The following is a 23,544-nucleotide window of genomic DNA, read 5'->3' as shown; positions in this document are numbered from 1 at the left end:
GTTTCTTCATCTGTACAAAGGAGATAAGCCCTCTCAACATGTTTATGAGGTCGTACATGAATTAAGCTGTGGAAGCCCTTTTTGTATGGAGAAAGAAACAAGTAGAGAAGTTAGGTTGTTTGCTTGAAGCTACACAGCTAGAATGTGGCAGATCTAGACACTATCTTGCCAATGTATAAATTGATACAGAACTAGGACTGATGTTCATAGACTAGTGCAGCCATTACAGTTGTTTAAATACTTACTTCTAGATTGGTTGGTATTTCACCACTACACCAAGTAATCTGTACCCCCAAATGTCACTTTGGACCCTCCTTCAACCCCAGACTTTCCCACAGTCCAGCCACTAAAGGATTAATGCCTGGCATAGAACAATATTCCACTCTCAGTTCTGATTGGTGCCCATGCTTTTTGGAATGTTACCCTTCCCCACCCCACTGGTTCAGAACCACAGACAGCTTTGTTGCCCAGATGGGGAAATTAAGGCCTACAGAGGGGCAGGGCCTGCAGCCAAGTCCCTGCAGGCAGTCGGACAGATCTGGGGTCATCTTTGCCTCGCTGCCAGCACTAAGCACACAGCTGATCCTGGGGAGGCAGATGCTATGTAAAAATTTATTGTCACCACAGGCCTTTCCTTCCCCCGTCCAGCATCCCTCTACCTGCTGACATCTTGCATTAGAGAACTTGTGGCCGAGGTGTGGCTGTGGAGAGCTGGCCAGGGAGGGACGCTGCCCAGCTGCTGCTCTGCTCCTGTCTCCTGTCCCCTCCCCTGGCCATGACAGAGACCCGTGAGCCAGCTGAGACTGGGGGCTACGCCAGCTTGGAAGAAGACGATGAGGACCTCTCTCCAGGTGAGGTGGTGGCCTTAGAGGTGGTAGCGTTGGCTTCAGTATCGTCCTTGCTTGGGACTGGGATTGCTCCGAGAAATCTTGAGGGGGAGAGGCTCCGTGTCTCACTAGGTGTTCTATTTTGACTGGGACTCTGTGCCCTGCTAGCAGATTGCTTCTGGCTGAGACTTCTGGGGATTCTAGATTGGCTGTCATCTCTCTCCTCGCTAGTGTTTCTAGATCGGCTGTGATCTCTCTCCTTGCTGGGGGTTCTAGATCGGCTGTGGACGCTCTCCTTGCTGGGGGTTCTAGACCTGCTGCGCTCTTTCCTGCTGGAGGTTCTAGCTTGGCTGCGCTCTCTCTCCTTGCTGGGAGTTCTAGATCGGCTGTGGACGCTCTCCTTGCTGGGGGTTCTAGACCCACTGCGTTCTTTCCTGATGGAGGTTCTAGCTTGGCTGTGATCTCTCTCCTTGCTGGGGGTTCTAGATCGGCTGTGGACGCTCTCCTTGCTGGGGGTTCTAGACCCGCCGCACTCTTTCCTGATGGAGGTTCTAGCTTGGCTGCGCTCTCTCTCCTTGCTGGGGGTTCTAGATCGGCTGTGGACGCTCTCCTTGCTGGGGGTTCTAGACCCGCCGTGCTCTTTCCCGCTGGAGGTTCTAGCTTGGCTGCGCGCTCTCTCCTTGCTGGGGGTTCTAGATCGGCTGTGGACGCTCTCCTTGCTGGGGGTTCTAGACCCGCCGCGCTCTTTCCTGATGGAGGTTCTAGCTTGGCTGCGCACTCTCTCCTTGCTGGGGGTTCTAGATCGGCTGTGGACGCTCTCCTTGCTGGGGGTTCTAGACCCGCCGTGCTCTTTCCCGCTGGAGGTTCTAGCTTGGCTGAGCTCTCTCTCCTTGCTGGGGGTTCTAGATCGGCTGTGGATGCTCTCTTTGCTTGGGGTTCTAGACCTGCTGTGCTCTTTCCCGCTGGAGGTTCTAGCTTGGCTGCGATCTCTCTCCTTGCTGGGGGTTCTAGATCGGCTGTGGATGCTCTCTTTGCTTGGGGTTCTAGACCTGCTGTGCTCTCTCCTGCTGGAGGTCCTAACTTGGCTGTGATCTCTCTCGTCGCTGGGGGTTCTAGACCCACTGTGCTCTTTCCTGCTAGAGGTTTTAGTGTGGCTGCGATTTCTTTCCTTGCTGGAGGTTCTAGATTGGCTGTGGATGCTCTCCTTGCTTGAGCCTCTAGTTCGACCATACTCTCTCTCCTTGCTGGGGGTTCTAGATCGGCTGTGGTTGCTTGCTTTGCTGGGGGTTCTAGACCAACCATGCTCTCTCTTGCTGTAGGCTCTAGCTTGGCCACGATCTCTCTCCTTGCTGGGGCTTCTAGATCGGCCGTGCTCTCTCTTGCTGGAGGTTCTAGTTGGGCTATGATCTCTCTCCTTGCCAGGGGTTCCTGTTCTGCTGTGATAGCTCTCTTTCCTGGTAGTTCTAGTTCGGCTGTTATCTCTTTCCTTGCTGGAGCTTCGAGATCGGCTGTGATATCTTTTCTTCCCAGAGCTTCTAGATTGGCTATGTTCTCTTTCCTTACTGGAGCTTCTAGATCGGCTGCAATATCTCTCTTTTCTGGAACTTCTAGATCGGCTATGATCTCTCTCCTTGCTGGGAGTTCTAGATCGCCTGTGACCTCTGTCCTTCCAGGGGCTTCTAGATTGTCTGTGACCTTTCTCCTTGCTGGGGCTTCTAGATCGTCTGTGATCTCTCTCCTCACTGGGGCTTCTAGACTGGCTGTGACTTCTTTCCCTTCTGGGGTTTCTAGATTGGTTATAACTTTTCTCTTTGCTGCGGGCTCTAGACTGGCTATGTCTTCTCATCTGGCTGGCAGTTTCCTTCCGTGTTTGACTTCTTGCCCTACTGTGATTTCTCTTAGAACTGTGACTTCTCTCCCTGCTGTGGGTCCTCTTCCGACTGCCACTTCTTGCCCTTCTGGGAGTTCTAGACCAGCTGTGACTTCGGGTCCTGCTGGGGGTGTCAGATCGGCTGTGACTTCGGTTCCTGCTGGGGGTGTTAGATCGGCTGTGACTTAGGGTCCTGCTAGGGGTGCCAGATCGGCTGTGACTTCGGGTCCTGCTGAGTGTACCACCCAGACTGTAACTCTTGACCCTGATGGACATTTTAAATGGGTCATAACTCCAGGCCCTGGTGGGGTTAAGCAATTGACTATAACTCTTCACCCTTCTCGGTGGTGATGGAGACTGGCCGTAACCCATCTCTTTGAAGGAAGTTCTGGTGGGACTGTAACTCTTTGCCCTGCTGGGGGTTACAGTCAGCCTGGAACTATTCCCCATACCCGAGGCTCCCGGTGGGCTATAACTCTTCTCTCTGCTCATATTTCTGTGCTGGCTCTCACTCCTTTCCTGGTTGTTGGTTCTAGGCCGGCTATAACTCTTCCTCCGACCCCGTTTTTGCTGAGAAGTAGGGGTTCTTCCTCTGCTGGGAGTACCTCGTTTTGCGCCCAGAGTTCTCTTCCTGCTGGGAGTGCTGGCTCTGCTGGGTGACCTCTTAGAGCTCTGGTTTCCCCTTCTGCTGGGAGTTCTACCCCGGCTATGTGTGCCCTTCCGCTGGTGGTGTCTTACCCTGCCACCCTTGCTGGCTTTGCTGGTCCTGGTATCAGTGCTGGCCTTGCTAGGTGTTCTCACCCTGCTGCGGACTTGGGACTTGCCGCTGGGCTGGTTAGAAGGGACTGTCTTTGTAGTTGCCCATTTGGTAGACTTGGAACTGCTCGGGCTCACGGCCGGGTTGGGGGCCATCGATGGCTTGGTGGGCATTGCTGATTTAGTGGTCTTCAATGACGCAGGAGGCTTGGGAGATGCTGTGGGCATTGACGGTCCAGTGGACGCCGGAGGCGTGCTGGGCTTCGAGGGTCTCGTAGGTGGAGAAGGCATGGTGGGCGCAAAAGGGCTTGTGATCCTGGAAGTCACAGTGGACACGAAAGACCTGGTAGCCGTGAACGACGACCTTTCACGGACAACTGCATGAAGTCATAGTGGGCACGGAAGACTCTGGAGGGTAGGCAGTATGAAGTCAGAGGTGGGGGATCGAGAGGGGCAGGGCCCCACCCCATGGCAGAGATGTTTCCTCTGACTTTCACACCCATTCAGCAAACGTCTCCTGGGGCTGCCTCAGGCTCAATATTGCTGAAGACACAGAGACAGGTAGCTAGCCAGGTCTTTCCTTTCAGGAGTCTCCAGTCTCTAGACCTAGATGGTCACTGCTCATGTGGTCGGGTGGTGTGAGGGGGCCCCAAGAAGAGAGACACTGACCTCCTGGGGAGTCAGAGAGGACTTCACAGAGGTGATTTGTGACTTCCTTAAAGAGTGGGAGTTTGCTAGTAGAGAGGGAAAGGTGTCCCCAGGTGGGAGAAGAGCAGAAGAGCGAGATCAGGGCCTTGGGGCCACCAAGCAATGAACCAGACAAAGTCCCTGCTTTTAGGGACAGGTAGCATAAACACAAGTAGATGTTATATAAAATAAGTTTAAAAAAAAAAAAAAAGCAGAGTTAGGGACACAAATGCTGGGGAAGGATTGTTGGTTAGACGCAGTGACCAAAGTGTCATTGAGAAGGTTACACTTGAGCAGAGATGTGGCTAAAGGGCTGGAGCAAGCCTTGGTCCATCTGCAGAAAGGCTGGCGAGGCCCTGAGGTGGATGAAGGCCCGTGGTGTGGAGGGGCCGCGAGGAGCCCGGTGTGGCCAGCTTGCTTTGCCAGGATCCCTCTGGGCTGCCAGAGGAACTGAGGAAGGGGAGACCGGAGGTGGGGGGCAGGTGGACGCAGGACAAGGCAGCTTCAGGCCTAGGAGATGCTTTTAGCAGGCTCCTGCCACTGTACCTAAAGAAGTCAGGATTTCCTACCAAAATGGAGATTCTGCCCTTCCGCACCAGGGTTTGTGTGTGCACCCCACGTAACAGCCGCTCGCATCACCCTTTCCTGTTCTGGACTTTAATTTTTTTTTTCCTTTTTTAACCTAAATCCTTCATACCCAGGAAATCACAGTAGTCAACAACTGCCTGCATATATGACGGTGGTCCCATAAGCTTAGAGTGGCACTGAAGCATTGGCGACGTCGGGGCCGTCGTAGTGTTGTAGCGCCACGCATTGCACAGATACCGCTGTGCGACAGGGCCTACAGTATTCACCGCAGTAACGTGCTAGAGAGGTCTGTGACCTAGGAGCTGTGGTCGTCACCCAAAATACAATAAACCCTTGAACAAACAGGTCTGAACTGCGCAGGTGTGCTCATACTAGGACTTTTCAGTTGACCCTGGTGTTCAGGGGTCAACTGGCAAGTCCTAAAATTGAGTAGAAGTCACCCTTTATAAAAGACATTCACATTTGTAAGGGAAATCTCCATCTGTAAGAGTGTGTCCCTCACTTTATCTCTAGAAAACTTTTCAGTGCTGAGGAGGAGGATTTAAATATACATAACAACCTTATTCTTGGTGATCGTGCTTTTCCTGGTAATCTGGTGTTTTAGGTAATGGCTTCAGCCATTTTGAGGAGTTCCTCAGCTTTCCTGGGTCTCTTCCATATATACAGGAAGTACACATGTCATTAGACTTTTTTCTCCAGTTAATCTGTCTTGTGTTACAGGGATGTCTCAGCTAAGAACCCAGAAGGATAGAGAGAATTATTTTTCCTCCCCACAGAGCAGTAGCCTGGGTGTGCAGTAGGCTAGAACTCCAGTTTTGTGCAAGTGCACTCTGTGATGTTCACACGACCACAAAATCATAGCCACAAAATCGCCTAGCGACGCATTTCTCAGAATGCACCCCTGTCATTAAGCTGTGCATGATCGTACATAAAACCACTGGTCAGAGTACATCTGTACTGTGTGTTTTAATTTGCTTAAATGCCTGTTCAAATGTCTTATCTCCCTAAAATGATCCAGTGTAGGACATCACCCATATTTAGCTTTCTCTATTACAGCTATGAGACTGGAGGCCTAACTGCTCTGTTTCCTGCCTCGGTTTCCCCATTTGTCACTTAGAAATAATAATAGTACTTACCTCACAGGGTTGCTGTAAGGATTAGGTGACTTAATCCATAAGAATAGGCCACTTCTGATAGCGGTGGATGCTGCTGCTGCTGCTGTTACTGTTTTTATCATTCCTACTTTTTGTCCTAATTGTGTCCTCCTTAACCCGTTAAGATGTAGTTCTTACAAGGCACTCATTTGCTCGGGCACCTGCTGTGTGCTAGGCTGGTCGGGGAGCCACCTGTTGGGAAGAGCAGAGTTGTGCCTAGGCTGCCCTTCCATGTGGTGGGGACCCCGAACGGGACCCAGGGAGGGGACAGCTGGGCACAGCCCCCTGCCTAACGCCCCTCTGTTTCCCTGCCCGCTCCCGCAGGCCCTGAGCATTCGTCTGACTCCGAGTACACACTCTCAGAGCCGGACTCCGACGAGGAGGAAGACGAGGAAGAGGAGGAGGAGGAGACCACCGACGATCCCGAGTACGACCCTGGCTACAAGGTGAAGCAGCGCCTGGGCGGGGGCCGGGGTGGCCCTTCCCGCCGGGCCCCCCGTGCAGCCCAGCCCCCGGGGCCCCCAGCTCAGCCCTGCCAACTCTGTGGCCGCTCGCCTCTTGGGGAAGCCCCCCCGGGCACCCCACCCTGCCGGCTCTGCTGCCCTGCTACAGCCCCCCAGGACGCGCCAGCCCCCGATGGCAGGGCCCTCGGGGAGGAAGAGGAGGAGCCACCTCGGGCTGGGGAGGGCCGGCCGGCGGGGCGGGGGGACGAGGAGGACGAGGACGAGGAGGGCACCTTCCACTGCACGGAGTGCGAGGATTCCTTCGACAGCCTCGGGGAGCTGCATGGCCACTTCATGCTGCACGCCCGGGGTGAGGTGTAGGCGGAGCCCCCACCGGGGAGCTTGGCCGAAGGGGCGGGTGGGAGGAAGGGGCTGAGGGAACGGGGCTGGCCGCGGTGGTCGCCGTGGTCTGGGGACGGGAAGCACTGGTCTGTGTTGTCTCAGCTGCAGATGTGTGAGGCCAGAATAAAAGCCGAGTTCCGTGTGTGTCGGTGCCGCGTGCGTTTGGGGCAGGGCATCCGCGTGGCCCCTCCGTGTGTGAGGCATGCGCTTGGCCGTTCACCCCCATCCCGCTGGGCTCCTTGGGTGAACTGTAGGGTTGTCGTTGCCAAGATAATTAACATTTACGCTGAGAGCTTCCGTTCGGCGTGCTTTCCATGTATTTACTCACAGACCTGGTGAGGTGCAGGCTCCAACATCAGAATTTTGTTTTTCGCTCTCGTAATAGTCCTGGGCGGGTGTTTCAGGTCGGCAGGCAGCCCTTCCCCATCTGGTAATGTGGGGACCCAGGCTGTCCCTGAAGCCTGTCTTCATCTGCATGGTCGTGGCAGGGCAGCAGTGGCCTGGGTGCCTGGAATGGTACACACACTTCCTCACAGGCGCCAGCCCAGAAGTGGCCTGTGCTGCTTCCATTTATGTTCCTTTGCTGAGAGACCAGTCACATGGCGACAGCTCCCTGCAAAGGACTCTGGGAAAGGCAGTCTAGACAAGTGCCCAGAAAGCAGAAAACGATTCGTGGAGGACAGCTAGTGTTCTCTGCCACTTTGCCTAAGAACTTCACCAAGACTTTCATTATAATCGTTGCTATGCTTCCTGCGCACTTCCTGGGTGCCAAGTGCCACTCCAAGAGCTTGATATATGTTGACTCATACAAGTTGTGCATCTAGGAACTTACAAAAATAGAACCTTAATTATAATCACAGCTGTCATTTTTCCAGCGCTTAGGGAATTCTGTATTTTATTTGCATGAGATCATCAGGTTCTTAGAATAACTCTGTGAAGTAAGACCTGTGATCCATTAATTCATTTCACAGACATCTTTTGAGTACCTGCCGTGTGCTAAGCATTGGGAATATGCCTGTGAATAAACTAAAATCCTTGTCCTCGTAAAGCTTATGTGGGAGTGGGAAGGGGCGGCTGGTGGGGACAGGCAGTCAACAAGATGTGGCATGTGCTCAATGGTGGAGAACAATAAAGCAGAGAAAGGAGGAGGGTTCTGGGACAGGGTTGCAGTTTTAGATCATGTCATCCTCCCTGGAAAGGTGACAGACCTGAAGGGGACACTGTGCACGTCCGTGGGAAGATCCTGCCTGCATCAGGAAGGCCCAAGTGGCTGGCGCAGAGGGAGGCAGGGTGGACCTGGGGGGTACTCTCAGATGGGAGCAGAGGGCCAGCTTCCACAGCCTTGTCCAAACTGGCTCTCGCTCCAAGGTGGGAAGTACCGATTCACAGAAGCTTGGTGCCAAAGCTGCTTTGAAAATAGATGCCTAATTATAAATGATAGTTACCGTTTACTGAGCATTTAGTGTGTGCCAAGCCCTGTTCTAAGGCGCTTTACGTGTGTTAACTCATAGAAGCTTGGCAACTAAGAACCCTCACGACTAGACCCTGAATTACCGTAATGGCCATCATTAAGTCAGCGCTCACAGCGGACCAGGCCCTGGGCTAAGCGCTTTGTATGGACATTCGCCTTGGATCCTGATGAGGTAGGGACTGTTATTTATTTACTCATTCATTCAATACTGATTTGTTGAGCACCTGGAGATGCAGCCACTATTTGGGGAGCTGGCGAACGTGATGAACGAAGATCACTGCCTTTGTGGATGTTATATTATATTGGAGAAGACAGACAGACACTTAATTAGATATTTAAGTAAAATATAAGGTGTATAAGATTGTTAGAAGGTAGTAAGGGCTGTGGAGGAAAAGGGAAGGAGGATGGGGGAGGTTTGTGTATGTGTGATGGGGTTTCAGAGAGGGCATTTAGGAAGGCTTCACTGAGAAGGTGACATCAGAGCAGAGAGCTAGAGGAGGGGAGGCAGCGAGCCATGTGACCAGGAACAGCACGTGCAAAGGCCCTGAGGTAGGAGTCTGCTTGGGACGTTTGTGGTAGAGCGCATGGGGGCCGCGAGGCTGTTGCTAAGGAAGGCAGGCGGAAGACTGGTGGGAGGGCAAGGTCAGAGAGGGGCAGAGGGCCAGGCTGTGTATACTATTATACCAACTAGCTTTCTCTCTCAAGTCTGAGTCATTGTTGTAATCCTTAGAAACACAGAGGCTGCCTCCGTGACCATTTTACACCTGCTGCGACGGGTACAAAGATGCAGAGTTATCTGCATTTGCACAGCTGGTAACTAGCAGGGCTCAGGTTTGATTCCAGACAACCGGATGCAGAGCACAGACATTCTTAGCCACTAAGCCACACAGCAGAAATGGCAGTCTGGCTGTCTCCAGCCGCCATCTGACTTGCAGAAAAATATGTTCGGTCTCCACAGAGTTTTTGAGGTTTTTAAATCACATCGGTTACCAACATTTAAAAACGGGCAGATTTCACATAGAAATTGAGGTTTTTGGCTTCTCTTGAAAAATTGTGAGACCTGGACTGCTGAACCCACAGTCCCATGGGGGAGTACAGTAGTTGGCTGGACCTGAGTAGTGATCACTTCATGTTAATGGACATTCCCTGCTGTGTGCCTAGTCCCCACTGTCTGGCATCTGTACCCCTCACACGTGTGTGCTTCAGTGATTGATGGCATCTGCTTGGCCCCAAAGAGCATTTGCATTTGATGTATGTTACACTTACAGGATCTTAGAGCGGTACATCTTTTGGAAACCCACGCTTTTCATCCTAGAAGCTCAGAATCTGACATTTATCCAGTCTTTGAACTGAGACTGTCATACCCACTATAGCATAGCATCAGCGAATCTCAGAATTGTCAAGGCAGAAATGCACAGGTCATTAAAACAACACGGATGGAGGCAGCATACTTAAGCCCTTTTCTGCCTCAAGAGAGGGGCTTTCTAAGCACAGACAGAGAGAATTACCAGTTGTCAGCAAAAATTCCTAAGGAGCAGGAGAAACTGGGAGTCAGGAGGCTGGGTCTGATGCCAGCGGGGCCGTTCAGTTCCTAGGGGCCCAGTCAGGGTCTGGAAACCAAAGAGAGGATTTAATACGGGGAATTGGTCACACAGGCATTAGAGAACTGGAAGTATAAACATGGAAAAGTGAGGTAACCAAGAAATTAGTGTCTGCAAGAAGCTTCCACCTCTAGGACTGGGATACAGAAAGAGAAGGGAGATGACCAGAGCCCGGCAGGAGCCTGGAGGCAGGCCACGTGTGGTTGGTGCAGGGACCACCGATGAGGGTGCATGGTGCATTGTGCGAGAGTACAGAAAGATACTGGAGTCCAGCGCAAGGTGAAGCCTTTCCCCATCTTTACCTTCCTTCCGCCCATGCCTCTCATGGGCAGAACTTCGGGAAGCCAGCTTTCTACGGCAGGCTAGAGGCCAAGAGGCACTGGGTAAACACCCAGTAAAGGCATATTTTAGAGCCTCCATGGTAAGCGCTGTCCTGGGTGCTAGGGATGAAGCAGGGAGGAAGACACGATGCTTGCTCTTGGGAGTTTGGATTCATTCCAGCATAAGGATACAGATGATGAAATAAACAAAAGTGCGATAATTCCAGGTGTTGAAGAATGCTGGGAAGAAATTAAATCAGGGTAAGAGTTGGAAGTGCTGCTTTAGCCGAGCAGGTTGAGCAGGACCTCTCTGGGCAGCCGGAATAACCAGTGCAAAGGCCCTGAGGCAGAAGCCAGCCTGGTGTGTGTGGCTGGAGTACAGTGAAGGAGACAGAGCAAGGAGAGTTAAGATTGCTTAGTGGGTTGGGGCCCAGTCATTGTTGGGTTTCGTGGGCCTGGGCGAGTCTCTGGGTGTTATTTTTTGGAATTCCATTGGAAGGTTTTTTTCTTTCTTCCCTGTTGTAACTTAGTTCTGGGAATTTTACTGGAACTACTGAAAAGAGAATCTCTTTTTTCTCACTGGTTTCAAGGGACCGAGTCTGAGTCTGTCAGGACCTTTCTGTCAGGCAGGAGGGGAAGGCCATGGCAGGACAGACCCAGGTGGAGGTATGCTTGGGTCCATTGGAGGGTTTTAAATGAGTGACACAAGCTGATTTACATACACGCAGGGGGTGGTCAGTGATGGAGACTGGAGGGGAGCAATTAGAGTAGAGTGGGGAGAGAAGTAGACTCAAAAGAATTTAAAAGTAGAATGCGCAGTTTTACTAATGTGGCAGTTGTGGTGAAGGTAGGAGGCTGTAGGAGTCGCGATGACCCATTTTAAGTCTGCGACTCAAATTTGTCGTCCAGGTGGCTATATCTCACGGGGGGGGGGGGGAGGGGGAGTTTAGGATTTAGGAGTTACCAGTGATGCTATTGAAAGTCTTGGGATCCAACATCTGGAGAGTAGAAACCGCAGGAAGCCGAGGGCATGCTTGAGCAGGCGGCTGTCTATCAGGAGAGCATGTGGGGTCGGGTCCTTAGGTTTGGGTTCGGGGTAGCCACTGAGCGGGGTGGTTGGAAACTTCTGGGCTTTCACCAGGCGCCAGAGGAAATACTTACCTTTGGTAAAGTTGGTATCTTGCCAAAAAGTGATGGCCAGCTGACTCCAAATCAGTTTCCCCACAAGTCATCCCAGCAGAAATCCAGGCTAGCTGGCCCTGCCCCAAATCCTGAACACAGTTGTTTCCAGGCTCAGAGTAGGTGGTATGTCTGTCAGTTAGAGAAGGGGTTGGCAAACTTTTACTATAAAGGGCTAGATGGTAACTATTTTAGGCTTTGTGGGCCATGTGATCTCTGTTGCAACTACTTAAATATGTTCTTTGTGAAAATAGTCATAAATGATATGTACCTGAATGAGTATGATTGTATTCTGATAAAACCTTATTTGTAAAACCAGGAGGCAGGCTAGATTTGGCTGGTGTTTGCAAACTAATGCCTCAGGCTATAAATTATACTACATGTGACAGACCCAAACTCTTGGTGGCTTAAATGAGATAGAGGCTTATTTCTCTCTCATAAGACTATAGGGAAGTGGCGGATGTCCTAGGGCTGGTGTGATGGCTCTGCTCCATGAAGTTGACCAAGGACTCGGAATCCTGCTGTCTTGTTGCTCTGCCATCCCACATGTTGCTCTCGTGGTTCAAGATGGCTGGATACCGTGTCCACAGTCCAGGCAGGGAGGTAGAGGAAGGGCACATCCCTTTCTGAAGCTTGAGGGCTCTACCCAGAAATGTAGCCTGAACCCTGTCACGTGGCCACATGTCGCTGCAAGGGAATCTGGGAAATGTAGTCTTTGTGACCACCATATGCCTAGCTAAAAATAGGGGAGACAGCTGTCAGTCTCTACTACATCCATCCCTGCTGTAGGCTTTAAAAACACCCCTCAATTCAAATGAGTCTGTCTATGATTATGTATGTAGGGCATCACCCCTGTCTCTTGGGACAGGGCAGGTAACGTAAGGCAGGAAAGCTGGCCTTGTGGGACTCAGTCCTGGGTTGGACCTTGAAGAGCTGAAAATTGGATCTTAATGGGAGATCTCCCAGTGTTGGCCAAATGCAACAGGAAACAGAAGGTATCTCTGTTTGATTCCAAACCAGTTTCCTCCCAGGGCCAGTCTGGCTTGGCCCTGAGCTCCCCCCACTCCTCACTCCCTTCTTGTGTTCTCTGGGAATTGCTGTGAAAAAGCCAGAGTTCCTTGTTTAGACACCTTAATGTAGACCTTTTCTGTTTTTAGATACTATTTCTGTTTATTTGGGTGATCTCACCTACATATATAAAAAATATTTCATGACCAGAATGGTACATAAAATTATTAAAATGGGCAATAAATTATTGGGGGAGGGGGAAGCCATCCAATGCCGTGTCCCTTCCTTGAATGGGAAAGGCTGGCAGGGGGGAGGGGGAGACAAGAACTCGAATTACAACCCCCCATGTAACTCAGTACAGTTCCAACTTTGCAGCCCTATCCCTAAAGGCCCAAGCTGCTCCACGTCTGTTACCCGTCTGGTGGCATTACAGGCCAGCAACACCTCTCCTTCCCTGTCCCCATACAGGCACAAGTCCAGGGCAATTTGCTTCTACAGTCCAGCATCCATCTGGGAAGAATTAAAGGTGATTACATAATCTGCAGCTACTTGTGATGTCGAACTGTTTAACTGGGAATGAGGAAGATGCAAATAACAATTTTCCCTCTTTCTTGTTCATTTTTTTTTTAAACAACAAAAAAATGTCACTATTGTCTGATTTTACTGTTTCCCTGAAGATCCTTGTCTTCCAAGGACTGAAACCCTAGAATGAGCATCTTCTGGATCTTATTTATCAGGAGCCCTTTGCCTTTCTGGGGAGAGAAGCAAATCCCTCAAAGGGCCCATCCCATATCAAGTGGGTCCCAGCAGCCACAGGGCCCTGATTGCCCCGGGGAGGACTGAAGCTGCACTCAGAGCTCCCCCCGGGCATGCTGGATGTAGTGTTGATGCAACCCAGCTTCCTGGGCAAAGTCCTGACCACACTCAGTGCAGGCGAAGGGGCCCGGAGGGGCACAGGCGTCATGCGTCTGGCGGTGCCGCCTCAGAGAAGCAGCCTGCCCAAAGGTCTTGCCACAGTCAGGACATTGGAAGGTGGGCTGGCCAGTGCCGGGTGCAGCCAGTGGGGAGGGCCTGGCGGCGAGACCATGGCCACGCTGGTGGGCAATCAGGGTCTTGGAGGAGAGGAAGGCGCGGGCGCAGGTGAAGCAGATGAAGAGGGCCCCCTGCAGCTTCTGGGCCACGAAGTCCGCTGGGTGCTCCCGCTTCATGTGACGCTCCTGGAACTTGGAATTGGCGAAGGTGATGAGGCAGCGGGTGCATTGCAGGGCCCCCAGATGGCCTGAGGGATGTGGGGAGAAGTCGGGGAAGGCCGGCGGCAGTCTCCAGGACCTCTCCCAAGCCCCAGAGTCATGCCAACAATTAACATTCAGGCTTACTATGTGCCAGGCTGTACACCAGGGCTGGACAGTGGTACAGGCAAATTATTATCAGACCTGTTTTATGGATGAGCAGACTGAGGCTCAAAAAGGTTAGGCAAATTGCCCACAGTCATGAGGCTAGGAAATGAAAAGGAGTCAGGACTGGGACCCAGGAGAACTGTGTGGTTGGAGCGCAGCCTCTGGAGCCAGACCGCCTGGGACTGAATCCCGGCTCTACTTGCTAGGCAGGCGCAACAGTTTCCTCACCTGGAAAATGGGGTCAGAACCATATCACAGTATGTACCTCATAGGGTTGTTGTAGGGAATAAACAAATGAATTTAAAATAAGTGTTTAGGACAGTCCCACACAATGGTTTGCAGTTACTACTACTGAGAAAGAGAAAAGCAGCCCCACGGCCAGCAGCCAGCCAGGGAATCAGTCAGCTTTGGCATTCTTTTGAACATAAACAATTTCACAGAACATCGTCAGACAAGGCCACGCTGTGACTGACATGAATCAGGACAAGACCATGCCATAGTAGTAGCTTCTGAACACAGACAACATGTGAACGTTGTCTGAGCCACAACAATGACCAAACACTCTCCAGTCCTAATAGGAGTCGTTTCTGCTGCTTTACAAGCACAGCTTGTGCCTTCCTTTGTTCCTCAGCCTTCTGGATAGGATTTTTAAAGATAGCCAACCATACAATTGCCCCTTTCTGGCACAATCCAATCCAGGGCAAAACCTCTCCTCTTTGAACCCTCCCCAAAGCCACCTACCAAAAGCCCAAATCCTGTGATGGGTCTTTTATAATGCTCTATTACAGAGATGCCCCACAGTGCCCCCATGGTGTGTGTGCTTCCTCAGTGCTGTGAGCAATAAACCCAGCTGTTCTCCTGTAGGTGTAAGGGGGTCTTTGGCTGGAGGGCATGGACACTGGCTCAATTTACAAATATTTAGACTCTCTTTGCCTTAGCTCCCTCATCTTAAAGTAGCAGTAACCAATTTCAAAGGGTCTCTTAGGAGGACTGAAAGAGATAATGAGTGTTAATGGCCTAGCACAAAGTAAGCATTCAGAAGAAGCTGTTGCTATTATTATGTCAAACTGGCCACCTTCATTAGCCACAAGCTTTGCTCTTTTCTGCCACTAATCCCCAAAACTCCCATGAGGTGAGTAGTAGCAACCCCTTTGACAGACAGAAACCAAGGCCCAAGTCTCAATGAAAGTCTGAGGGCAGAGTTGGGACTGAAACCTTGGGGCTCTTCTCACAGTCTCTGATCTTTCCCAGCCACATCTCCCACTCCAATGCTCTGGATGCTACTTTGTCCCTCTGAATTGCATCCCATTCTTACTTATGTGGATAGAGCAGGGTGGGTACGTCTGAGTGTCATAAAGGGTGAGGATGGGGAGTGGCAGTTCCTGGTAGGGCAGCTCGCCAACAGGCACGTCCATGCATCAACACTATAGAAATACATTTAGCCCATCTCCTGCACCCCATCCTCTGGCCAGTAGTACTCACAGATGTCGCCTCTGTTACTGCAGGGGCTCCTCTCCTTGGATGAATCCTGCTGCTCCATAGTCTCTTGGGCTGGGTCCTCCATGGTGACTGGGACCCCTCTGGTCAAGACTAGAGTACGCATGACAGAATAGTAAGTAAGATGAAGTCGTTCATCTGTCACCAGCCTTAGACAGCCTGCTGATCCTCTGACCTTTGAAGGAGAGGCTCTCCTTGCCAGCCTTTGACCCACCCTCACCCCACCCTGTGAGATACCATCTCCTTGAACTCTAACCTGATGGAGCTCTTACTAGAGGAGCTTTAACCCGTCCAAAAGATTTTGATTCCTCAGTTTGTGACTTGCTTTCGAGCCGTCTTACCTGAGATCTAAGACCTACATCAATACTAGCTCCCAGAAGTCAGAGTGTGGAACCCTTAATCTTTGACACCATCCTCATCCTCGTCCTCCCACATGTCCTGAGGCAGGTAGTGGTATCCACGCTCTAGCCTGCCTCTTCCCGGGAGACATCCTTCTCTGACATCCTGTAACTCTTGTTTCACCCAAATCCCCTTCCTCCCGCGCGTGATTTCAGCCGCTGTGTCCTGATGCCTCAAGCATTGCCCTCGGCTCCCTCCTCTCCAGGCGGGTAACCAAGGCCTCTGCTTTTCTCCAGACAGCAGAGGGCTGCTTTTCGTTGCGCCTGTCAGTTGCTGGCCACAGCGCCGCCGCGCGGAGAGAAGCAGGGTAGGGCCCACGGAGTCTCAAGGCCCCGGTGGTCTCCACGCCCTTTCGCCTGATGAGCCTCTCGAAGCCGAGATCTCGGATTGCCATCCGGCAGTGATGCAGTCGCCTACTCGGGCCTCAAAAATAACCGATGAGGTCCTTCTCTGCAGTGGGGTGCGTTATGATGACGTTACGAGCCACCCGTGCCGTACAGACCGAAGCTTGTTGCGCAAGTGTGCTAGGTGCTCCTGGTGCGCAGGCTCTCTGGCTCCCTCATTGTTCCCGGCCCTGCGGCTGCAGGAGTTGGTTAGTGAGCGCACTCTGGCCATTCTGCGCAGGCGCTGCAAAGGGCTGTATCCCCGAGATCACGCTTCCCAGACACGCCCCCTCCTAAAAGGAGTGACGTCAGGTTAGAGCCCCCCGAATCTGCCTAAACGTCCCCAAGTCCCGGCGCTCCGGCCCCACCGGCCTCCATCCGCCTGACCTAGGGGCGGGGCTTCTCAGCAGCTGACCCACCGCCAACAACTGCGCTCTCGGCGTGTGCCGGCTGTTCGCACGGTTGGTGATTTGGAAGGGAGGCGTGGGGGGTAAAAACGTCTGTGTCCCTGAGGGAGGACGGGGTAGGAGACCAGGTTGCTCAGTGTTTGAAGCAGAAAGGGAAACTCATCCAGAGAGAGGGTCGGACAAGACTCCGGCTCCCCGGGGAATGGGGTCTGGGCGCTGGATTTCTAGGTGGAGGACTGAAGTCTGGGACCAGAGTGGGATGATTAGGAAAGAAAAAAGCTGGGCGCTCCCTGACCCGGGTCTTCCCCACCTCTTGCTTTCCAGCTATGCTTCCTCCGCGGGGTGACGTGACCGCCTTGTTCCTGGGGCCTCCGGGCTCGGGGAAGTCCGCGCTCATCGCAGCGCTGTGCGACGAGGGTGTGGAGATGGTGGAGATCCCCGATGGACGGCCAGACCCCGGGATCCCCAGCCTGCGAGCTGCGGGCCCAGGCCTCTTTCTGGGCGAGCTGAGCTGCCCTCCTGCAGCGCCGGGGCCTTGGGCGGTGGAGGCTAACGTGCTGGTATTGGTACTGCCGGGCCCGGAGGGGAACAGCGAGCCCTTGCCTCCAGCGCTGGGGGAGGCAGCGCGCACGGCCCTGGCCCGAGGGACCCCACTGCTGGCTGTGCTGAACCTCCGTCCTGGAGATTCACAGAATGAAACCCAGGCCCGGGACCAGACAGCGGCCCTGCTAGACAGCGCGGGGTTGGGAGCCGCACCCCTCTTCGTGCTGCCGGCTGACTGCGGCTGCAGTGACAGCTGCGAGGAGCTGGAGCGCCTGCGGGGGGCTCTGCGGAGCCAGGCAGAGGCTCTGCAGAGGTGAGCGCGGCGTTTCAGAGTGGATTGGAGAGGCCTGGTTTTTCAGTCAAGACCGCACTCTCCTGAGGTGCTCTTTGAGGTCCGCGAGACCCCGCCCCCAGCGAGTTTGGGGTTCCCCTTAATGGGATATCTGCTGGAGGCCCTGCTCCCGCATCCAGGTCCCGCCCTTCAGTGCAGGTTTTGAGGTCAGCGAGGCTCCACCCCCGCATGCCCTCAGTGCCTGACCCTTTTCTGTCACCTAGGTCCCGCCCTAGCCAAGGGACAGCTGGAGGTCCAGACCTGTCATCCAGGTCCAGCCTCCTCCTAGTGCTCTCAAGCACCACTCACTAACGAATTCCAGGAGAGGCCAAGACCTTTCTCCCAAAGACTGCCCCCAGGCAAAAGTTTGAAGGAGAGCTGCGTGGCCCTCACAGCTTGTGACCTTCTCGGAGATTTTACCCAGAGACTCCCACCATCAAGTCTTTCTCGTCCTCTCCATCAGCTTGGTTCTCAAGCCACCTCAGTCACCCTAAAGCCAAACCCTCAGTGAGCTTTGTTATTTCTGCATGCCCTCCCCCACTTCCTTACTTTAAGCCCCTCTCTCTTCTCTGCCCACTTGCCCGCTACCTTCTGAATTTTCTCCCCACCCCGCAGCCGCCTCATTTCATCGACTTCAAAATGAGGCTCGGAGAGAGGTACGGCCTCTTCTCCAGGCCCTCCGCTCCTCTTTTCTTTAGCGACACCCCCTTGGTAAGAACTAATAGATGAGGCTTCTCCCCTGGTCTTTGCTCCCCTCCTTACACCCAGTCTCAGAGCGCACTTGGTGACTTGGCCCACGTGGAATTGTGAATAGTGCTAGACTTTGATTTAGTCCACAATACGGTTGAGATTATGATTTTGCTCGAAGCCCCACTCTGTTTTGCCGTGCCCAGCACAGCTTTTTCTTAACCTTGCAAATTCCTTGTTAAAGCCTTGCTCCCAAATACTCTGTCCCAGGGATACTTAGCGGGGTCCTGATTTTAGGTTTTGTTGGAAATCTGACCCCAGTCAAGCCACCTCATCCCTGCTTTAAGCTCCTCCTTTTTTTTTTTCCGCTGCCCTGTTATCTATTTGCTGGGCCATTTAGTCACCCCTCCCTCTTCCTGCTCACACCTCACTCAGGGATTATTCAGAAAGCTCCACCCTTGTCTTTATAGCGCCGACCTGTCCCCATAGCCCAGTTAGTTCTCCAGCGTTTAGCCCCTTTTCTACCCTTCACCCATCCCTTCCCGTCCCCACAGGCTCCTGCCACCAGCTCAAGATGGCTTCGAGGTGCTGGGCGCAGCAGAGCTGGAGGCTGTGCGCGAGGCCTTCGAGACCGGTGGCCTGGAGGCAGCGCTGTCGTGGGTTCGGGCCAGCCTGGAGCGACTGGGCAGCGCGCGGCTGGACCTGGCCATTGCAGGCACAGCTGACATGGGCCGTGTGCTGGATGTGCTGCTCGGGTTGAATCCCGGGGACCCAGGTGCTGCATCTGCTTCAGAGCCCGTGGCACCCACGCCATACCCGGCCCCAGAGCGCCCTAATGTGATCTTCTGGACTGTGCCTCTTGGCTCTGTGGGCACTGCTGCCGCCTCCCACCCAACCCACTACGACGCCCTCATCCTCGTCACCCCTGGAGCCCCCACTGAGAAGAACTGGGCCCAGGTCCGGCCCTTGGTGCTACCAGATGCGCCGCTGGTCTGCGTGCGAACAGACGGAGAGGGCGAGGATCCAGAGCCTCTGGAAGAAGGAAAGGCGGAGAAGCCCGGCAGCGAGAATTTAGAGAACGCAGGCACAGGGGCGTTGGAGGATTCGCGCAGCGAGGGAAGGGGGAAACGTAGCACTGGATCGCAAAAAGTAGGCAGTGAGGAAAGTTCAGGAAAAGCAGGCAGTGAGAGTTTGCAGCAGGTTGGTGGCTCGAAGCAATCGGGCAGCGGGGACAGAGAGCGTGCAGCCGCCTTGAGCCCAGAGGATGAGACGTGGGAGGTGCTGGAGGAGGCGCCACCGCCCGTGTTTCCCCTGAGGCCGGGCGGACTCCCTGGGCTTTGCGAGTGGCTGCGGCGCGTTCTTCCCCCAGCCCAGGCCGGGGCGCTGCTGCTGGCTCTGCCACCCGGATCTCCGCAAGCGGCCCGAACCAAGGCTGCCGCGCTGCGGGCTGGGGCGTGGCGGCCGGCTCTGCTGGCTAGCCTGGCGGCGGCGGCAGCACCAGTACCTGGGCTCGGCTGGGCCTGCGACGTGGCGCTTCTGCGCGGTCAGCTCGCGGAGTGGCGGCGGGCGCTAGGGCTCGAACCCGCGGCGCTGGCCCGACGTGAGTGCACGCTGGGCCTAGCGCCTGGGGAGCTGGCAAAGAGGACGCGCTTCCCAGGCCCGGTGACACGTGCTGAAGTGGAGGCGAGGCTGGGCGCCTGGGCGGGCGAGGGCACTGCCGGGGGCGCAGCTCTGGGCGCGCTCTCCTTCCTGTGGCCTGCGGGTGGCGCGGCGGCCACCGGGGGCCTGGGCTACCGCGCGGCGCACGGTGTCCTACTGCAGGCGCTGGACGAGATGCTGGCGGACGCTGAGGCGGTGCTGGCACCCCATGACCCTGCGCAGTGAGGGGCGGGGCGAGGGGTGGGATGAGGGATGGGGATTTAGGGGTGCTCTGCTTCCTGGCCGTTTGCTGGGGGGTGAGGATTCCAAGTCCTATTTAGAGGGAGGGGACCTGGGGGTCCAGGCTCTGGCATGGGACGTCTGGGCCTCTGACATAACAGCACCCGGCAGTCACTCCAACTCCTGTGTACTTGAAGGGGATGAGGTGCTGACTGCTGGTTGGAATATGTGACTTCTAGTCACCCGCATCACAGGATCTTGGAAGGGAATAGAATCTGGAGGTCAGGACTCCTGATTATTTTGGGGATCACAAGGTGGAACCCCCAGACTTGGGTCCTGAGGGGAACTGAGGGTTTAGACTCCTAGAAGGAGGTACATCTTGGTCTTCAGTAGAAATGATCTTTCGGAAGTCTAGGCCTCCAGTGGAAGGGGGAGTGTAAACCCTGCTTCCTGATGTGGTCTCCATCATACTGGGTATCCTGGTACCCAGTATGGTGGACTGGATCTGGGTACTCCAGGAAGCTGGAGCCCTTAGGCGTCTGAGCCACAAAGCGTCTAGGTTTTTTGAGGGGAATTGCCCTGCACACAGCCTCCCAGGTCCTCAAAAGACGATGGGCTTTGAATCTTCATGGGGGGATGGCAGCCTCTGGGGTCTTAGCCTCCTGGATCCCAAGAGAGCTGTGGACTGTGGTTCCTAATTCCGGGATGGTGGGAGGTCTGCATCCAGAGAAGGGAACAGGAAGCTGTGTGACAGCTGGAAACCCCAAGGGATGTTTAATATTTGCTTGTCGGGGGGCCTAGTGGAGCAGACTGTGTTCCCGGCTGTTGTGGGGAGGATGGCCCCACAAAAGTGAGGGGAGGAATGCAGTTGTTGGCAGTGGGCTCTGGGGGTAGCCACAGACCAGGAATGAAGCCTTCTGGGTGTGGAAAGCCAAGAATCCGTACCTCAGAGTTACTCCCGCAAGTCTCTATGTATTTGGGTCCTGGAAACTGCCCAGCTCTGTAACTTTGGGAAGGGATAAGACTCCCCCCATTTCATAGGTACTGAGCGATTCAAGGGTTCTGGGGAGTCTGTTCCTCTGTTCCTCTCTCCTTTAGTGGTTTCTATCTTCTTTTGGTCTTGGTTTTTTCTGTCATTAAGCCTGAACCCCTTCTGGCCTTGGTATTTTGTACACCTGCCTCTTTGGAGAAGAAGCCGTACTGCCCTAATCCAGGCGTCTCTGTGTTGGCTCCATCAGGCATCCTCCAGAGGCTCTGCCTTCTGGTGTACACAGAGAGTGCCGCAATGAGCAAGGGACCCACAGGACAGTTGGGAAGTTGTTCTAGCCCCTGGGAATGTGCCGTGAGTGAGGCAAAGGCAGAAACCACAGTGCCTGGAATGTTCTAAGCTGCCACCTACATGTAGAGGAGCAGCCACAGGTCACAGATTCTTTGGTGTCAAAAACAGAGGGGACCTGAGAAGCCATCCAGTAGAATTTTCTTTTATGATAGATGGGGCAAGCAAAGCCCAGACAGGGCAAGCTTTAGGCCCAACGGCCTAACAAGGCCCTGTGTGTTCTGGCCCCTGCCTGTTCTCATTCTCTGCCCCACCCCATCCCCCAATCAGCCAGCTAGGTCCTCCTTCCAATGCTTGAATGGGCCACCCTTGGGTCCTGCCTCAGGACCTTTGTACTTGAAATTCACTCTGCTTAGAATGCTCTGCCGCCAGATTTCCATGGCTGACTCCTTTTGTCAATCAGATCTCAGCTCAAGTGCCCCCTCAAAGAGGCCTTCCCAGATCACTCTAACTGAAGGAGATCACCCCTCCCCCCACCCATTATTCTTCTCGGCCTTTTGATGTTCTATATAGCAATTATTACTACAGAAAGTCACTATTTATTATCTGTTTATTGGTTATTATCTCCTTCGTCTGTCTTGTTCTCTGCCCCACCCCAGCACCTAGAATAGTGCTTGACACACAGTAGGTGCTTAGTAAATATTGTTTTAATTAATTAGTTAGTGGCAGAACTAGGGTTGGAATATAGATTGTCAGCCTCCTGCCATGAGATGGAAAAGGCATGAGATAAGGGAAGAAACAAGCACCTAATGGGAGAAAAAGCACCTGTCTGAGGTCAGGGGGCCTGGGAAACAAACACGGCTTTGCCACTGTCACTCTGGGTGACTTGGACCACTGCCTCATTTGCCCATCTGTAAAATGTAAGGGCTGGATGAGAACCATACCTACTCCCGAGACCCTATTCCCTTTGACAACTGAAGACAAGCGTAACCATTCTGAGAGGCAGATACTTGAGGGATGACTCCACCATCTCCAGCTTGAATTCCCACCGTTGGCACAATTTGTTCCATCAAAGTTGAGATAGCCAGGATAGGAAAAAGCTTTTGCCTTTATACTGAGTGGCTCAGGCATTGTGCTCAAAGCTTTCAGCCTTAAGGAAATGAAATTTTATTAGCATAGCTCTAGGGTCAGACAGTCCTGTTGACACTGGGTGGTGACCTTGAACAAGTAAGTCACTCAGCAAATAGTCTTCCACCTCACAGGGTCATGGTGAGAATTCAGTGCATGCACAGATGTGCCCTTGGCCCCGGGCAGCACCAAGACAACTCGTCTGGGCACCTGCTGCCTTGCCCCGATGCCTTTGCTCACACAGTGCCCTTCTTTTCTTTTTCTGCCACTTTGACATCGTCTCTGATTTGGTCCTGTCTGACATCTCTGCTCCCCTGCTCCAAATTCCCTCTGCTCTCATGCCAATGGGGGTCTTGCCAGGGATTGTATCTGAGAAAGCAAGATGGAGATTTGTTTGTGCATGCCTCTGTCCATTGAGGAGTGCCGATTGTTTTACTGTGTATAGGTGTATATTGGCATTTTTGAACTGGTCGGCTTTTAAATCATGACTTTTGATGGCACTGAATTTTAGGCTTTGAAGAGGCATAAGGTTGCTAGTGAGGCACCTGTCTCTGGGAGCATCTAAGAAGGAAAGATTGAACCTCCCTTTTGAACTGTCGCTGGCTGCCATCTGGGTGTGTCTGTGTGACACCTCCAGGCCGGAAGACCCCCAAAGACAAGCATTCAAGGAAAAGCGTGATGGACTTTGGCATTGCCAACGCCAGAAGCAAAATAGGCACAAAGAACCTGGGTGGTTGAGACAAGCTCATCCCCTAAGTTGAGGTTCTTACATTTCTGGATGGCAATTGAAGGACTTGTGTGCACTGAGTGGGGAACCATGAAGGGCGATTCAAGGGTGTGGTTGGCCTGTGGTGCTTTTTGGGGAGAATGAATAAAAATGGGTAGAAATACCATTGTGTGTGTGTGTTATTTGGGTAAAAAACGATACTTGGGATTTTAACTGGAGCTGGAAGGCTGGACTCCGGGGTCTGAGAGAGGAGGATGGTGGGGGTCTGTGCAAGAAAGATTCCCTTGCCCTTGGGCTGGAATCAAGAGAGTTTATCTGTTTCTGAGTTTTGCCTAGGGTATTGGGCAGACCGATGACTTTTCACCTTGGGGGCTCGTGATGTTGTAAAACATCTTAGCTCTAGAACCAGCTTGGCCCATTTATGCTCCCAATCTGCTCAGCTTCTCTGTACCATGCCCTCGGACAGTCCCTTCTCATCCTGACTCTAGACTTGGCCACATAATTTGCTTGGCCATTGGGACAGTGGGTGACATGATGTGGACATAGCTGAAGCGTGGGACCTTCCTCTCTCACTGCCCTGGGGAC

At 53.3% G+C, this 23,544-nt stretch overlaps 4 protein-coding genes across 12 annotated transcripts; 2 read left to right on the top strand and 2 right to left on the bottom strand.

The window, feature by feature from the left end:
* The first annotated feature begins 648 nt into the window (after window positions 1-648).
* Window positions 649-6,871, top strand: ZNF428 (zinc finger protein 428). The gene is made up of 2 exons (XM_016147704.2): window positions 649-851; window positions 6,207-6,871. The coding sequence occupies exons 1-2, from the start codon at window positions 776-778 to the stop codon at window positions 6,704-6,706; spliced, it is 576 nt and encodes a 191-aa protein (XP_016003190.1). The 5' UTR covers window positions 649-775; the 3' UTR covers window positions 6,707-6,871.
* On the bottom strand, window positions 804-3,852 carry SRRM5 (serine/arginine repetitive matrix 5). Its single transcript, XM_036231699.1, has 2 exons — window positions 2,952-3,852; window positions 804-2,843 (listed from the first exon to the last, which is right to left on the bottom strand). Exons 1-2 carry the CDS (start codon window positions 3,742-3,744, stop codon window positions 811-813), a joined length of 2,826 nt encoding a protein of 941 aa, XP_036087592.1. The 5' UTR covers window positions 3,745-3,852; the 3' UTR covers window positions 804-810.
* On the top strand, window positions 6,213-23,125 carry IRGQ (immunity related GTPase Q). Of its 9 annotated transcripts, XM_036231695.1 has the most exons (5): window positions 6,214-6,328; window positions 8,239-8,370; window positions 15,836-16,059; window positions 16,714-17,245; window positions 18,505-23,125. In XM_036231695.1, exons 4-5 carry the CDS (start codon window positions 16,716-16,718, stop codon window positions 19,832-19,834), a joined length of 1,860 nt encoding a protein of 619 aa, XP_036087588.1. In that variant the 5' UTR covers window positions 6,214-6,328; window positions 8,239-8,370; window positions 15,836-16,059; window positions 16,714-16,715; the 3' UTR covers window positions 19,835-23,125. The 9 variants fall into 9 exon arrangements, with proteins under 9 accessions (XP_016003187.2, XP_036087588.1, XP_016003185.2 ...); XM_016147699.2 differs by lacking the exon at window positions 15,836-16,059; XM_036231696.1 differs by lacking the exons at window positions 6,214-6,328; window positions 8,239-8,370 and adding an exon at window positions 11,424-12,832.
* On the bottom strand, window positions 12,901-15,784 carry ZNF576 (zinc finger protein 576). Its single transcript, XM_036231698.1, has 2 exons — window positions 15,186-15,784; window positions 12,901-13,585 (listed from the first exon to the last, which is right to left on the bottom strand). Exons 1-2 carry the CDS (start codon window positions 15,304-15,306, stop codon window positions 13,158-13,160), a joined length of 549 nt encoding a protein of 182 aa, XP_036087591.1. The 5' UTR covers window positions 15,307-15,784; the 3' UTR covers window positions 12,901-13,157.
* Window positions 23,126-23,544: the final 419 nt, after the last annotated feature.

The sequence above is a fragment of the Rousettus aegyptiacus genome, unplaced genomic scaffold, assembly GCF_014176215.1.
Source record: "Rousettus aegyptiacus isolate mRouAeg1 unplaced genomic scaffold, mRouAeg1.p scaffold_m13_p_14, whole genome shotgun sequence".
In the NCBI taxonomy this organism is placed as follows: domain Eukaryota; kingdom Metazoa; phylum Chordata; class Mammalia; order Chiroptera; family Pteropodidae; genus Rousettus; species Rousettus aegyptiacus.
The sequence above is the reverse complement of the archived record's forward strand: the minus strand, read 5'-3'. Positions and strand labels throughout refer to the sequence as shown.

What these genes read in the sequence shown, in the direction of transcription:
- ZNF428 (XM_016147704.2), top strand. Translation starts at nt 776, where the DNA reads ATGACAGAGACCCGTGAGCCAGCTGAGACTGGGGGCTACGCCAGCTTG. An exon ending in CGATGAGGACCTCTCTCCAG is followed by an intron (nt 852 to 6,206) that starts GTGAGGTGGTGG and finishes CCGCTCCCGCAG; the next exon opens with GCCCTGAGCATTCGTCTGAC.
- SRRM5 (XM_036231699.1), bottom strand. Translation starts at nt 3,744, where the DNA reads ATGCCTTCTCCACCTACGAGACCCTCGAAGCCCAGCACGCCTCCGGCG. An exon ending in GTCCATCAGGGTCAAGAGTT is followed by an intron (nt 2,844 to 2,951) that starts ACAGTCTGGGTG and finishes GGAACCGAAGTC; the next exon opens with ACAGCCGATCTGACACCCCC.
- ZNF576 (XM_036231698.1), bottom strand. Translation starts at nt 15,306, where the DNA reads ATGCGTACTCTAGTCTTGACCAGAGGGGTCCCAGTCACCATGGAGGAC. An exon ending in CAGTAACAGAGGCGACATCT is followed by an intron (nt 13,586 to 15,185) that starts GTGAGTACTACT and finishes CACATCCCTCAG; the next exon opens with GCCATCTGGGGGCCCTGCAA.
- IRGQ (XM_016147701.2), top strand. Translation starts at nt 16,716, where the DNA reads ATGCTTCCTCCGCGGGGTGACGTGACCGCCTTGTTCCTGGGGCCTCCG. An exon ending in CAGGCAGAGGCTCTGCAGAG is followed by an intron (nt 17,246 to 18,504) that starts GTGAGCGCGGCG and finishes CCGTCCCCACAG; the next exon opens with GCTCCTGCCACCAGCTCAAG.